Raw genomic sequence first — 16,887 nt, forward strand, 5'->3', positions numbered from 1 at the left:
ACTTAAAGGGTCTATCCAACAAGAAGATCTAACAATTGTAAATATCTATGCCCCGAACATGGGAGCAGCCAGTTATATAAGGCAATTAATAACAAAAGCAAAGAAACACATTGACAACAATACACTAATAGTGGGGAACTTTAACACCCCCCGACTGAAATGGACAGATCATCTAAGCAAAAGATCAACAAGGAAATAAAGACTTTAAATGACACACTGGACCAAATGGACTTCACAGACATATTCAGAACATTCCATCCCAAAACAACGGAATACACATTCTTCTCTAGTGCCCATGGAACATTCTCCAGAATTGATCACATCCTAGGTCACAAATCAGGTCTCAACCGGTACCAAAAGATTGGGATCATTCCCTGCCTATTTTCAGACCACAATGCTTTGAAACTAGAACTCAATCACAAGAGGAAAGTCGGAAAGAACTCAAATACATGGAGGCTAAAGAGCATCCTACTAAAGAATAAATGGGTCAACCAGGAAATTAAAGAAGAATTAAAAAAATTCATGGAAACCAATGAAAATGAAAACACAACTGTTCAAAATCTTTGGGATACAGCAAAGGCAGTCCTGAGAGGAAAGTATATAGCAATACAAGCCTTTCTCAAGAAACAAGAAAGGTCTCAAATACACAACCTAACCCTACACCTAAAGGAGCTGGAGAAAGAACAGCAAAGAAAGCCTAAACCCAGCAGGAGAAGAGAAATCGTAAAGATCAGAGCAGAAATCAATGAACTAGAAACCAAAAGAACAGTAGAACAGATCAACGAAACTAGGAGCTGGTTCTTTGAAAGAATTAACAAGATTGATAAACCCCTGGCCAGACTGATCAAAAAGAAAAGAGAAATGACCCAAATCAACAAAATCATGAATGAAAGAGGAGAGATCACAAGCAACACCAAAGAAATACAAACAATTATAAGAACATATTATGAGCAACTCTATGCCAGCAAATTAGATAACCTGGAAGAAATGAGTGCATTCCTAGAGATGTATCAACTACCAAAATTGAACCAGGAAGAAATAGAAAACCTGAACAGACCTATAACCACTAAGGAAATTGAAGCAGTCATCAAAAATCTCCCAAGAAACAAAAGCCCAGGGCCAGATGGCTTCCCAGGGGAATTCTATCAGACATTTAAAGAAGAATTAATACCTATTCTCCTGAAACTGTTCCAAAAAATAGAAATGGAAGGAAAATTTCCGAACTCATTTTATGAGGCCAGCATTACCTTGATCCCAAAACCAGACAAAGACCCCATCAAAAAGGAAAATTACAGACCAATATCCTTGATGAACATGGATGCAAAAATTCTCACCAAAATACTAGGCAATAGGATCCAACAGTACATTAAAAGGATTATTCACCACGACCAAGTGGGATTTATCCCTGGGCTGCAAGGCTGGTTCAACATCCGCAAATCAATCAACGTGATACAATACATTAACAAAAGAAAGAACAAGAATCATATGATCCTCTCAATAGATGCAGAAAAAGCATTTGACAAAGTACAGCATCCTTTCTTGATCAAAACTCTTCAGAGTATAGGGATAGAGGGTACATACCTCAATATCATAAAAGCCATCTATGAAAAACCTACAGCGAATATCATTCTCAATGGGGAAAGGCTGAGAGCTTTTCCCCTAAGGTCAGGAACGCGGCAGGGATGTCCACTCTCACCACTGCTATTCAACATAGTATTAGAAGTCCTAGCCACAGCAATCAGACAACAAAAAGAAATCAAAGGCATCCAAATCGGCAAAGAGGAAGTCAAACTCTCACTCTTTGCAGATGATACGATACTGTATGTGGAAAACCCAAGAGACTCCACCCCAAAACTGCTAGAACTCATACAGGAATTCAGTCAAGTAGCAGGATATAAAATCAATGCACAGAAATCAGTGGCATTCCTATACACCAACAACAAGACAGAAGAGAGACAAATCAAGGAGTCGATCCCATTTACAATTGCACCCAAAACCATTAGATAACTAGGAATAAATTTAACCAAAGAGGCAAAGGATCTGTACTCAGAAAACTATAAAATACTCATGAAAGAAATTGAAGAAGACACAAAGAAATGGAAAAACGTTCCATGCTCATGGATTGGGAGAATCAACATTGTTAAGATGTCAATGCTACCTAGAGCAATCTACACATTCAATGCAATCCCCATCAAAATACCATCCACTTTTTTCAAAGAAATGGAACAAATAATCCTAAAATTTGTATGGAACCAGAAGAGACCCCGAATAGCCAGAGGAATATTGAAAAAGAAAAGCAAAGCTGACAGTATCATAATTCCAGACTTCCAGTTCTATTACAAAGCTGTCATCATCAAGACAGTATGGTACTGGCACAAAAACAGACACATAGATCAATGGAACAGAATCGAGAGCCCAGAAATGGACCCTCAACTCTATGGTCAACTTATCTTTGACAAAGCAGGAAAGAATGTCCAATAGCAAAAAGACAGTCTCTTCAACAAATGGTGTTGGGAAAATTGGACAGCCACATGCAGAAGAATGAAACTGGACCATTTCCTTACACCACACACAAAAATAGACTCCAAATGGTTGAAAGACCTAAACGTGAGACAGGAGTCCATCAAAATCCTAAAGGAGAACGCAGGTAGCAACCTCTTCGACCTCAGCCGCAGCAACTTCTTCCTAGAAACATCGCCAAAGGCATGGGAAGCCAGGGCAAAAATGAACTATTGGGATTTCATCAAGATAAAAAGCTTTTGCACAGCAAAAGAAACAGTCCACAAAACCAAAAGACAACTGACAGATGGGAGAAAATATTTGCAAATGACAGATCAGATAAAGGGCTAGTATCCAAAATCTATAAAGAACTTATCAAACTCAACACCCAAAGAACAAATAATCCAATCAAGAAATGGGCAGAAGACATGAACAGACATTTTTCCAAAGAAGACATCCAAATGGCCAACAGGCACATGAAAAAGTGCTCAACATCGCTCGGCATCAGGGAAATCCAAATCAAAACCTCAATGAGATACCACCTCACACCAGTCAGAATGACTAAAATTAACAAGTCAGGGAATGACAGATGTTGGCGGGTTATGGAGAAAGGGGAACCCTCCTACACTGTTGGTGGGAATGCAAGCTGGTGCAACCACTCTGGAAAACAGTATGGAGGTTCCTCAAACCGTTGAAATTAGAGCTACCATTTGATCCAGCAATTGCACTACTGGGTATTTACCACAAAGATACAAATGTAGGGACCCGAAGGGGTACGTGCACCCCAATATTTATAGCAGCAGTGTCCACAATAGCGAAACTGTGGAAAGAGCCAAGATGTCCATCGACAGATGAATGGATAAAGAAGAGGTGGTATATATACACAATGGAATATTATGCAGCCATCAAAAGGAATGAGATCTTGCCATTTGCAACAATGTGGATGGAACTGGAGTGTCTTATGCTTAGTGAAATAAGTCAATCAGAGAAAGACATGTATCATATGACCTCACTGATATGAGGAATTCTTAATCTCAGGAAACAAACTGAGTGTTACTGGAGTGGTTGGGGGTGGGAGGGATGGGGTGGCTGGGTGATAGACATTGCGGAGGGTATGTGCTACGGTGAGCGCTGTGAATTGTGCAAGACTGTTGAATCACAGATCTGTACTTCTGAAACAACGCAACATATTTTAAGAAAAAAGAAAAAGAAGAAGATAACAGGAGAGGAAGAATGAAGGGGAGTAAGTCAGAGGGGGAGACGAACCATGAGAGATGATGGACTCTGAAAAACAAACTGAGGGTTCTAGAGGGGAGGAGGGTAGGGGGATGGGTTAGCCTGGTGATGGGTATTAAAGAGGGCACATTCTGCATGGAGCACTGGGTGTTATGAACAAACAATGAATCATGGAACACTACATCAAAAACTAATGATGTAATATATGGTGATTAACATAACAATAAAAAAATTAAAAAAAAAAAAAAAGGAAAACAGAACCACTTTACCAGCCCCAAACCAACCACCATCTCGAGACTGTGACATCCAGTTTCGGCTACTGTGTTTTGGAGTCTTTATGTTATAGCAGCTCACACTCTACAATAACTAATATAAGAGTTAATGCCAAGGGGTGCCTGGATGGAGAAGTCAGTTAAGCATTCAATTCTTGCTTTCAGCTCAGGTCATGATCTAAGGGTCGTGAGATCAAGCTCCACCTTGGGCTCTGCACGTAGCACAGAGTCTGCTTGAGCTTCTCTCTCCCTCTCCCTTTGCCCCTCCCCCTCAAATAAATAAAAAAAATCTTTTTTAAAAGATTTTAAAATAAATAAAATCTTTTTTAAAAGATTTTAAAATAAATAAAATCTTTTTTAAAATCTTTAAAAAGAAAAGATTTATTTATTTGAGAGAGAACAAGCTGGGGGGAGGAGGAGAGGAAGAGGGAGAAGCAGACTCCCAGAGGAGCAGGGAGCCCCGACAGAGCCCCAGGACCCTGGAATCACCACCCAAGCCGAAGGCAGACACTTAACCAACTGAGCTACCCAGGTGCCCCTAATTAAATAAATCTTTTAAAAAAAGAATTAATGCCAGAAATGGGGTTCTGCTATAATAAAAACCCAAAGTATGAGGCATTATCTTAATAATCAGGTAGTAGGTCATGAGGACACAGATACAAGGTGGAAAGTTGGTGACCCACGTTATGTTACACAAACCATCAGGTAAAACTGTGAAAGCCCGCATGGCAACCTGTGTGTCTGCTGAGTCTGTAGCCCTCCGGGATGGCTGGAGAAGGCAGACTATTTGTGCATGTTCCCTACTTCTTGCCACTGTTAAGAAAAAGAGGTACTGAGGCAAGCCAAGATGGAAGGGACTATGATAATATTAAGGTAGTCTCTCCCCACGTAGGTTATAATTTAAATTGACTGAGTCTGCTAGTTTGGAGCCTCACAGGGAAGAAGTGATACAAGGTCGCCCGGCGGAGGCAGCGATAGCAAGAGACTGGCCCTTTCTCAGCAGCCGCAAGAAAATGCCAAGGTCCAAGGCAAGGAAATAAATGAGGGCAGCATTCAGGTTTAAGACCTTTTCAGATGGGGGTACCTGGGTGGCTCAGTAGGTTCAGTGTCCAACTCTTGGTTTCCACTGAGGTCATGGTCTCCGCGTCCTGGGATCGAGCCTCTCCTCAGTCTCCATGCTCAGCGGGGAGTCTGCTTGAGGATTTTCTCTCTCCCTTTCCCTCTGCCCCTCCTGCCCAATCACATGTGTGCTTGTGCTCTCTCTCGCTCTCTCTCTCTCTATCTCTTTCTCAAAGAAATAAATAAATCTATCTCAGATGGATGAACCTTGAGGAGATGATGCTAAGTGAAATAAGGCCACAATTTGTCACAAAAAGACAAATACGGTATGATTCCATTCACATGCAGTCCTTAGAGTCCTCAAATTCATAAAGACAGGAAATAGAACCATGGTTGTCAGGGCTGGTAGGGAGGGAGGAACGGAATTAGTGTTTAATGGGGACAGAGTTTCGGTTTTACAAGATGAAGAGTTCCGGACATGGATAGCGGGGATGGCTGCATAACATTCTGAATGTATTTAATGCCACTGAACCGTGCAGGTAAAAAAATGGTTAAGACAGTCGATTTTAGGGTGCCTGGGTGGCTCAGTTGGTTAAGCGACTGCCTTCAGCTCAGGTCATGATCCCAGGCTCCTGGGATGGAGTCCCACATCAGGCTCCCTGCTCAGCAGGGAGTCTGCTTCTCCCTCTGACCCTACCCCCTCTCATGCTCTCTCTATCTCATTCTCTCTCTCAAATAAATAAATAAGATCTTTAAAAAAAAAAAAAAGACAGTCGATTTTATGTTACGTGTATTTTACCACATGAAAGAAAAGGAAACAAAAGAGAACTGTGTGAGAGAAAATCTTTGGCTGTGTTTGCTTGCACTTGGAGCTGCCTGCAGACACAAGGATGGAGCACCAGCTAAAGTTTTTAGAGAAACTGAGAGCCTGTACAAGACTGTTGAGAGAGCGCCTGGGGGCTCAGTCGGTTAAGCATCTGCCTTCATCTCATTTCATGATCCCAGGGTCCTGGGATCAAGGCCCACATCAGGCTCCCTGCTCAGCAGGAAGTCTGCTTCTCCCTCTGCCTTTGCCTCCCCCTCCCCCTGCTCATGCTCTGTCTGTCTGTCAAATAAATAAAATCTTTTAAAATTTTTTAAAAAGACTGTTGACTAGTTGGTTCATAAAACAATACCCCAGGGTTGCACCATGAGGTCCCCAAAACCACAGCAGCAGGAACTGCATTGAGAAAGCTTCAGAAGCGGTGATGAAGGGCAGGGGACAGTGAGGAGCTTCATGGAGGACAGAGCCCAGGACCACGGAAGACAGTGAACAAAGAACTGGCTTATAGCGAGGGGAGGAGCCTAACAAAAATGTTAAGTTGCTAAGTTCAGGGACTTCTGTGTGCTTCCCATGCTTCTGCTGAGGTTTGTTGTTTTTTGTTGTTGTGGTTCACTGTGGTTTTAACATCTATTTAACGCAGAGATTGGATTTTTCTAAAGTTCATGGGCTGCCAGAATGCGAGAAGCCACTGCAGGGCTTGAAGAACAGAGCTCCTATTTCGAACACTATGCAGTAAACAGATGACTCATTAGGCTACATCCCCGGACAAGCATGCTGGATACAAGAGAAGGCACGGTGTGTGCATATTATATGACACTGAGAACAGTGGCACCGGTCCTTCTGGTTCTGCTAGTCTAGGGAGGTGCTTTCAGATCCGTCAGCACTAAGATATCTGCAAGACCAACAAATCCTTCTCTTGCTAGTATCGACTGCCTCTCAGCATAACTGCTTCAACGCCACTTTTCAATTTTAGTTATGGTAAAATACACATAGCATAAAATTTACCATCTTAACACGTAACCCACTTACACTTTGAAGTGTACAGCTCAGGAGTGTTTAAGCACATTCACGGGGTTGTGCAGCCATTCCCACTCTGCATCTCCAGAACTCTTCCTCTTGCAAAACCAAAACTCTGTCCCCATGAAACAACAACTCCCCATTCCGCCATGTCCCTCAGCCCCTGGCTCCCACTGTTCTACTTTCAGTCTCTATGAATTTGACAATATGAGCAGAATCCCCTAACCTTTGTCCTTTTGTGTCTGACTTATTTCATTTAGCATAATGTCCTCAAGGCTCATCCATGCGTCCATGTTGCAGCCTGGGTCAGACTTTCCTTCTTTTTTAAGGCTGAATAATATTCCATCATATGGATAGACCACATTTTGTTTATCCATTTACCCGTCAGTGAACAATTTCTTCCACTTTTGGCTATTGTGGATAAATGCTGCTATGAACATGGGCGTACAAACATCTCTCTTCAAGACCCTGCTTTGAATTCTTTTAGAAATACACCCAGAAGTGGAACCACTAGATAATTCTACATTTAATTTTTTGAGGAACTACCAAAATGTTTTCCACAGCAGCTACACCATTTCACCACTCCCACCAATAGGGCACAAGGGTTCCAGTTTCTCCACATCCTTGCCAACACTTGTTATCTTCGGGCGGGGGGTGGGGGGTGGTTGTACTAACCATCCACATGGATGTGATTGCATAACTTTTAATCCATCATTTTGTCCAGACTCATTCTTTCTTGGATTTTGCCAATGCTTTCCTCAGAAAAGAGAGAAGAGGAAAGCCCTATACTGACACAAACACACATAATAAACTTCCATTTTCCCCGGGAAGGGGGATTAAGGCAGTGCAGTAACACTAAAGGAACACTACAGCCTATGATTCCCAACATGATGTTTGTGTACTATTTGTAACTAATCAGTTTCTAGAACAATCCCCAGGCCCCCAAAATTGTACTAGCAGGAAATGCGCTGAGAAAGCTTCAGGAGTGGCTGTGGGAGACAGAAGACAGTGAGGAGACTCTCATAAGACAAAACTAGATTTGGAAAGAAAATGGGCCATCTTTGCTCTCTATAACTTTTCAGATCCTGCCCCTCAGCCTTGGCCACTAGGTAGTGTGGCAGCAAAGCAAAACATTGTTTCAAACGTCTGTTTCAGTTTGAGGGCTAGGCTCTGGGCTGCAAATATCAGAAAACCAGATGCAAGTGGGTTTAAATGATGTGGACAATGTATTTTTTCACAAGTCAAGAAATGTCATTAAGGACACAGAGTTTTTTCCTCTTTTCTACTCTGCCATTCTCAGATGTTATGTCACAATAGAGATGCAGAAGCTCCAGACATCACCATCTCACGCAGACTCAGACAGAGGCAAGAAAAGAAAATGTTCTTCTCACAACATTTTTAGATGCAAGGAAATTTCAGAATCCCCCTGTGCTGTCTTCCCTCCCATCCTTATCGGCCAGAGCTGAATCATGGGCCCACTTCTACATCACTCTCTAGCAAGAGAATGGAGTTCTTCTAATTGGCTTATAATAATCAAAACTCTCAACTCTGGAGCTAGCAGGGACCCAGCTTCCAAGATTTCCCTGAAACCAAATGAAAACAAGCTTTTGTTAGCAAGAAGTAAGAAGAAAAATAGGGGGCACCTGGGTGGCTCAGTCCGTTGGGCTGGGGGGACTTTTGGTTTCTCCTGGTTTCAGCTCAGGTCATGGTCTCAGGGTCATGAGATCAAGCCCTGTATTGGGCTCCGTGCTCAGTGGAGAGTCTGTTTAGGATTCTCTCCCTCTCCTTCTGTCTCCCCACCCTCTCTCTAAATAAATAAATAAATAAATAATTTTTTAAAGGAAGAAAAATAGATATTGGGTGGACCACCATGCATGGCAGGCTCTTCCAAGAGCTCATTCCAAGGAGAATAAAAGAAGGTCTACTATTTTAACCCCAACAAATATACCGTTCTTAGTTATCTATTAATTATTTGTTATCTATTGCTGCATAACATATTACCCCAAACTTAATGACTTAAAACCACACATATTTATTATCTCAACATTTCTGTAGATCAGGAATCTAAGAAAGGCTTAGCGGGGACCTCTGTGACACAGCCTCTCACAGGCTGTGATCAGAATGTTGGCCAGGACTGAGGTCTCATCTGAACACTCAACTGGGGAAGGATCCTTTTCCTAGCTCACTTATTTGGTTTCAGACTGGATTGTGTTCCTCAAGAACCATTGAACTCAGGGCCTCAGGGCCTGTTGGCTGAGGGCTACTCTCATGGGCTTCTCCAACTCTTGTGTGCAATTTGCTCCATCCAAACCAGTAAGGGAAAGAGTCTGGTAGCAAGATAAAAGTCAGAGTCTTTGTAACCTGACCATGGAAATGACATCCCCTCAATATTTTCATATTTTGTTGGTTAGAAGCAAGTTACTCAAGGGGAGGGAATTACATGAGGTCATGAGCACCAGGAGGTAGGATCATCTTCAAGGCTTCCTGCCATACTGTGCCTTCTTCTGGATTTCAGGACTCTGGTGCTTGACCATTTGTTTTCCCAACTTCTACCTGAACCCTCTCTCCTTCTCTTCTCCTGCTACTGGAAAGGCATTCTCCATGCCACCCCCACCCCTGCTGACACCTTCCTGAAGTAGTCATCACCCTTTTTTTTCTGTAGGACCACAATGGCAGAATCAATACCCAAAGGGATTGAAAACAGGGACTCAGATACTTATACAAGAATGTTCATAGCAGCACTGTTCACAATAGCTGAAAGATGGAAATAAACCAAATATCCATTAACGAATGAATAGATGAACAGAGGGTGATCCATCCATATAATAGAATATTATTCAGCCACAGAAAGGAATGAAGTTCTGGCATATGCTACATTTTGGACACACTTTCAAAACTGCTAGGGGCGCCTGGATGGCTCAGTAGGTTAAGGACCTGCCTTTGGCACAAGTCATGATCCCAGGGTCCTGGGATCCAGCCACACCTTGGGCTCCCTGCTCAGTGGGGAGTCTGCTTCTCCCTCTCCCTCTGCCCTCCCCTACCCACTAATGCTCTCTCTCTCTCTTCCTCAAATAAATGAAAAAAAATTTTTTAAATTGTGCTAAATGAGGAGCGCCTGGGTGGCTCAGTCAGTTAAGCACCCAACTCTTGATTTCAGCCCACATCAGGCTCTGGGCTCAGCCAGGAGTCTACTTGGGGTTTTCGCTCTTCCTCTTCCTCTGCCTCTCCCCTCACTTGTTCTCTCTCTTTCTAAAATAAATTTTAAAAATCTTTAAAAATGTTATGCTAAATGAATAAGGCAGACATAAAAGTATAAATATTATATGATTCCACTTATGTGAAATATCGAGAATAGGCAAACTTATAGAGACAGAAAGTAGGTTCGAGGTTACCAGAGGCTGGGAGTAGGGAGGAATGAAGAGTCACTGCTTCTGTGGTGACAGTTGCAAAAAATTGCAAACATAATTAATGCCACTGAATTATACTCTTTAAAATGGTTAAATGGGGGCGCCTGGGTGGCTCAGTCATCTGAGCCTTCGGCTCAGGTCATGATCCCAGGGTCCTGGGATCAAGCCCCGCGTCGGGCTCCCTGCTCCACGAGAAGCCTGCTTCTCCCTCTCCCACTCCCCCTGCTTGTGTTCCCTCTCTTGCTGTGTCTCTCTCTGTCAAATAAATAAATAAAATCTTTTTAAAAAATAAATAAAATAAAATGGTTAAATGGTGGAAATAATCTCACACAGTTGTAAATGACTATTATTCTTAATTCTGAAGATTAAAATGGTGATAATTTGAAATTGAGTCAAAAAAAGATGAAGAGGGGCACCTGGGTGGCTTAGTTAGTTAAGTGTCTGCCTTCAGCTCAGGTCATGATCTCAGGGTCCTGGGGTCGAGCCCTGCATCCAGCTTCCTATTCAGTGAGGAGTCTGCTTCTTCCTCTCCCTCTGCCCTTCCCCACCGCTAGTGCTCTCTGTCTTGCTCTCACTCTCTCTCTCTCTCAAATAAATAAAATCTTTTTTAAAAAATGGGAGAATTTAAACCAGCTTAATACCATTTTCACTAAGAATAAAACAAACTAAAAATGTTATGAGTGGTTATTCATTCATTCACTCAACAAATATTTGTCAGGTGTATCCAAAATACCAGGCACCATACTATGCACTGGAAATACAGCAGAGAAGAAAACAGAAAGGTTTTTGTGGACCTTACACTGTAGTGGGAGGAGACAAACAATAAACAATAAGATCATCTTAGTGATAAATATTTGGAAAAAATAGTGTAAAAAGAATGGGAAGACAAGCCACAGACTGGGAGAAAATATTTACAAAAGACATATCTGATACGATGGAAGTGACCCAAGTGTCCATCGATTGGTGAATGGATAAAGAAGAGGTGGTATATATAAACAATGGAATATGATTCAGCCATAAAAAAGGATGAAATCTTACCATTTGCAACGATGTGGTTGGAGCTAGAGAGTATAATGCTAAGTAAAATCAGAGAAAGACAAATGGCCATATGATTTCACTCATGTGGAATTTAAGAAGCAAAACAAACAAAGGGAGAAAAATAAGAGAGAGAGAAATCAAGAAACAGACTCTTAATTATAAAGAACAAATTAGGGATGCCTGGATGGCTCAGTTGGTTAAGCGTCTGCCTTTGGCTCAGGGCCCTGGGATCGAGCCCGGCATTGGGCTCTTCGCTCAGGGAAGAGCCTGCTTCTCCCTCTGCCTGCCACTCCCCCTGCTTGTGCTCTCTTTCTCGCTCGCTCTGTCTGATAAATAAATAAATAAAATATTTTTTAAAAATTAAAATTAAAATAAATAAAAATTTTAAAAAGAACAAATTGGTGGTTGCCAGAGGGGAGGGGAGTGGCGGGATAGGTTAAGGAGGTGATGGGGATGAATGAGTGCACCTGTCACGATGAGCACAACGTGATGCGTGGAAGTGTTAAATCACTACATTGTACACCTGAAACTAATATAACACTGTATGTTAAATAACTGGAATTTAAATAAAAACTTTCTAAAAACATATCTGATAAAGGACTGTCATCCAAAATAAAGAACACATAAAACTCAATAATAAAAACGTTCATAGTTAAAATGACAAAATTCATGTTATAAAAGTTTTACCACAATGATTTATTAAATCCCCCTACTTTCCTAGAAAATCAAGAAATCAACTCTAATCATCATGACACTCTATTTTTTCCAAATATTTATCACTAAGAAGATCTTGTTTATTGCTTGTCTCCTCCCACTACGTTTAAGGATGTGATTCTGACAAGGAGAACAAAGACAGTCTGGGGCTGCTGGTTCAAGGCCATCGAGAACCCGGAGCAGAAAACCAGGGTCTCGTGACCACCTAGTACCGCAGGGGATGGCAGAAGGCTACGAAGCGGAACTAACCCAGCAGGGTAAGGAGGAAGCAGCCCTCGCTGCTCGCTGCCAACTCTACCCTGCTCCGCCCTCCAAGGCTTGGCAGGGTTCGTGGCGCCACCTGCAGGTGACCATCTGCACTGCAGAGGGCGGTGCATCCCAAGTCAAAGTCAAAGACCCAAAGACCAAAGGAAGAGGCAGCCGCCTTTCTGGACTTTATGGTGGGTCTCAGCCACTGTCAACTGCCTCATTGAAGAGGCTATTTGATTCAAAGGGTATGGGAGCAGCCCCTATTTTCCAAGGTGGGGGGGGGACTGAGCGTCAGGCGGAACATACGTTCATGAAAAAGCTAGAAGGGGAATGTGGATCAAGTGTCTATTTAAAAATCCCGCGGCTCCGCGCCAGGGTCCTCCTCAGAGCCACCCTCACCTCCTTGTTGCGCAGGGTGTACACCACGGGGTTCAGCAGCGGCGTCACCACCGTGTAGAACACAGCCAGCAGGCGGTCCTGCGCAGGCCTTCCCCCGGACTCGGGCCGCAGGTAGATGACGGAGGCGCAGCCGAAATGCACAGTGACCACGGTGAGGTGGGCCGCGCAGGTGGAGAAGGCCTGGCGCCGGCCGGCTGCGGAGGGGAGCCTCACGATGGCGGCCACGATGAAGGCGTAGGAGAGCAGGATGAGGAGGAAGGAGACCAGCACCACGAGGACGCTCAGGAAGAAGATGGCCAGCGCTTTGCCGGCACTCTCGGAGCAGCTGAGCTTCAGGACCGGGGCGATGTCACAGAAAAAGTGCTCCACGCGGTCGCTGCCGCAGAAAGGCGAGGAGAAGATCATGCTGGTCTCAATCGAGGCCACCGAGAAGCCGGAGCAGAAAACCAGGGCTCCCAGGCAGAAGCAAACTGTGGGTCTCATGATCACCAAGTACCGCAGGGGGTGGCAGATGGCCACATAGCGGTCATAACCCATCAGGGTAAGGAGGAAGCAGTGGCTGCATCCCAGGCCCAGGAAGAAGAACATCTGAGCCCGACAGCCGGGGACGGAGATGGCCTGGCTCTCCATGAGCAGATGAGCCAGCATGTTGGGGATGGTGACCAGCGTGTAGGAGGTCTCGGAGAGGGACAGCACGGCCAGGAAGCTGTACATAGGAGTGTGAAGGGTCCGATCCACCTGGATGATGGTGATGATGGTGATGTTGCCGCTGAGGGTGACCAGGTATGTGAGGAAGAACAGCCCGAAGAGGGTAGTTCTCAGATCTGGGAGGTTGGAGAAACCCACCAGCACAAACTCAGTCACCAGCCAGGTGACATTTTCCTCCTGCTTCTCAGGAGCCTGAGAGGAGAGGACAGAGTAAATGGAATGGGACAATTTCATAACGAATCTGCCATGCATCTGGTACCGGTAGGGTAGGAAATCAACCCTGTTTTACAAAAAAGGAAAGAGACTCAGAAATTATGTCACTTGTTTTCCTAAATATCACCCAGCTAGCCAGTGTCTCTTCAATAGACAAGAAAATCACAGATATGGAAACAACCTGTGTCAGTCAATGGATGAACAAATAAAGATGTGGTATAGGGGCACCTGGCTGGCTTACTGGTACAGCATGCGACTCTCGGGGTGGCGAGTTCAAGCCCATGTTGGGTGTAGAGATTACTTAAAAAAAACAAGGAGGAGAGGAAGGAGGAGGAGGAGAAGGAATTAATATTCCATTGTATTTACACACAATGGAATATTCATCAGCCTTGGGAAAGAAGCAAATCCTGCCATGGGCAACTAACATGGCTGGATCTTGAGGACATAATGCTAAGTGAGATTAGTCAGAGAAGGAAAGACAAATACAGTATGATATCCCTCATAGGTGGAATCTAAAAGAGCCAGACTCTTAAAAAAACTGAGAGTAAAATGGTCATTGCTTAAGAGTCTCTACCAGGAGGGGCATGCCTGGCTGGCTCAGTCAGTAGGGCATGCAACCCTTAATCTCAGGGTCGTGAGTTCAAGCCCCATGTTGGGCATGGAGCCTACTTAAAATAAATTTTTTTAAAAAAATTTAAAAGAGTTTCTAACAGGAGGCATGAATTTCCCAGTAATTCCCACTTGACATGTACAGGGAATTCAAAGTCCCCATCTGATGAGAAAAAAACATGTAAGGGTCAAGTGGATGTGGGAGAGGAATTTACAAGGTCTGCTGCAGTCCGTGTGAAAAGAACACCCCAGAAAGACAAAGCCTGTAACAGTGATATCTGCAATGAACAAAATAACACCTTCAGGAATCTGAATACTAGGGCTATATCATGACTTCTATGGGCCCTAGACACTTCTGCCTTCCCCATAAAATTTTTTTATTTTTATTTAAATTGTATTTAAATAAAATTTATTGAATCAAATAAAATCTAAATTTTATTTAAAATAATTTAAATATTATAACATTTTAAATGTGTATGTTATAGGACTGTGTTGGTATAAAGATGAATATATTCTTCAACCCTCAAAGCTTATTTATTTCTTCTGATCTGAGAAATTAACACAATTTCATGGCCTCCCCACCCCCACCCAATAGTATTGTGGACCCGAGGCATTGTGCTAATGGCTACATGTGTGTTAATTAAATGGAAAGTGACTCTGAAATTACTGACCATTTTAATTCAAATGATGAGGCTTCGGTAGAAATCCTGGATTGGCGATAGCTGAATTGTTTTATGATGGATTAACCTGCTAGCTCAGAAAAAAAAAATACCTATATTGAAATTTTCCTCAGAGCATTTTGCACCCATTTGGAACATGGGACTTTTTTTAAGGAAAATGCCCCCCAATGCCATCTTTCCCTTCTGATCAAGAATTCATTGGCTTAGATAAGCAAAACTCAGTCTTGAGTTCCTCAAATACCAACTCAGACAAGGCAGACAAGGCACTCTTCCCAGGAGAGTGGAGAGGACAGTACTGATTTAGGAGCCACCTAGTGGCATTTTGGGTAACCTGCAAGCCAGTGACTTCTAAGAGGAGGAAAAATGAATGGCTGTACACCTGACAATTCTCATCCACAACAATGGGGCCATAGAAATTGAGAATAATCATTTAAATGTTTTGGAAGTTTGCTGAAATTTTAATTTAGGAAACATAAATTTTACATTTTAGTTCTGAAGATATGTAAAATAGAGAAAAACAACAAAAATGTTCTTGATCAATATTCTTGTTATGAAGAAAAGATGAGTCAGGACCATCGACGAACTTAACAGGAGGGAAAAGATGGTGAGGGAAGGAAGAAACAGGCAGCCATGTCAATCGAGCACAGGGGTGAAAAAGTTTTCTGTAAAGGACCAGATAGTGAATATTTTAGACTTCGTGGGCTGCACGATCTCTGCCATAACTGCTCAACTCTGCCATTCTAGTGTGAAAGCAGCCTTAGACAATGTACAAACAAGTGTATATGGCTGTTTCAATAAAACTTTATTTACAAAAACAGGCAGCGGGCCAGATCTGGTCCTCAGACTGTAGACAAGTAAACTAAAACAATATTCAACTTAGGGGAACTCCAAAGAGATCCTCCGAGGAATCGGCGCTATGATAAAAGCAAAGCCTACTGTAAAATCTGCAGAAACTAAAGCAAAATGAAACTCAAAAACCAAGAATCTTGGACTCCACTTAAGAAATCTAGATCTGGGGGGCACCTGGGTGGCTCAGATGGTTAAGTGTCTGCCTTCGGCTCGGGTCATGATCTCAGGGTCCTGGGATTGAGCCCCACATTGGGCTCCCTGCTCAGCGGGAAGCCTGCTTCTCTCTCTCTCCCTCTACTACTCCCCCTTACTTGTACTCTCTCACTCTCTCTGTCGAATAAATAAATAATATCTTTAAAAAAAAAAAGAAAGAAATCTAGATCTGAGAAAATGCACACTGGGCAGAGACGCATGTGTCTAAAAGAAGCCCCTATACTGCAAATTAAATAGTATCAGAGAGAACATCAGAGCCTTTATAGAGTGAGAAAAATAGAAACTCAATGACCTGGAAGACTTCATGAAGTAATTCGATATGACCATTAAAAAAATGTAATTTCCAGGGATGCTTGGGTGGCTCAGATTGTTAAAGTATCTGCCTTGGCTCAGGTCATGATCTCTAGGTCCTGAGATAGAGCCCCATGTGGGGCTCCCAGTCAGCAGAGAGTCTGCTTCTCCCTCTCTCTCTGCCTCTCCCCCTGCTCGTGCGCTCTCTCTCTCTCTCAAATAAATAAGTAAATCTTTTAAAAATAAATAAATAAAAATAAAATAAAAATTTAAAAATGTAATTTCCAAATATCACAAAGCATTGTTAAATTGAAACAAATGTATAGGCAAATCACAAACTAGAAAAGGTTGTGACCCTAAAATACGTTTGGCTCTTACAAATCATTAAGAAGAAAATGAAAACTTCCAGTTATAAGATAAGTAAGTCATGGGATATAAAGTCCAGCATGGTGAACATAGTTGATAATTCTGTATTGGGCATTTGAAAGTTGCTGGAGAATACATCTTAAAAGTTCTCATCACAAGAAAAAGAATTTGTAACTATGTATGATGGTGATCATGTTGCCATATATAATAACATTGAATCATTATGTCCTACAACTGAAACTTCT

The 16,887-nt window shown here is 42.7% G+C and overlaps 1 protein-coding gene across 1 annotated transcript; it reads right to left on the reverse strand.

The window, feature by feature from the left end:
- Window positions 1–12,659: 12,659 nt before the first annotated feature.
- On the reverse strand, window positions 12,660–13,917 carry LOC113916088 (olfactory receptor 10T2-like). The gene is made up of 2 exons (XM_027581949.1): window positions 13,876–13,917; window positions 12,660–13,613 (listed from the first exon to the last, which is right to left on the reverse strand). Exons 1-2 carry the CDS (start codon window positions 13,915–13,917, stop codon window positions 12,660–12,662), a joined length of 996 nt encoding a protein of 331 aa, XP_027437750.1.
- Window positions 13,918–16,887: the final 2,970 nt, after the last annotated feature.

This window comes from Zalophus californianus, chromosome 1 (assembly GCF_009762305.2).
Source record: "Zalophus californianus isolate mZalCal1 chromosome 1, mZalCal1.pri.v2, whole genome shotgun sequence".
Lineage (NCBI taxonomy): Eukaryota > Metazoa > Chordata > Mammalia > Carnivora > Otariidae > Zalophus > Zalophus californianus.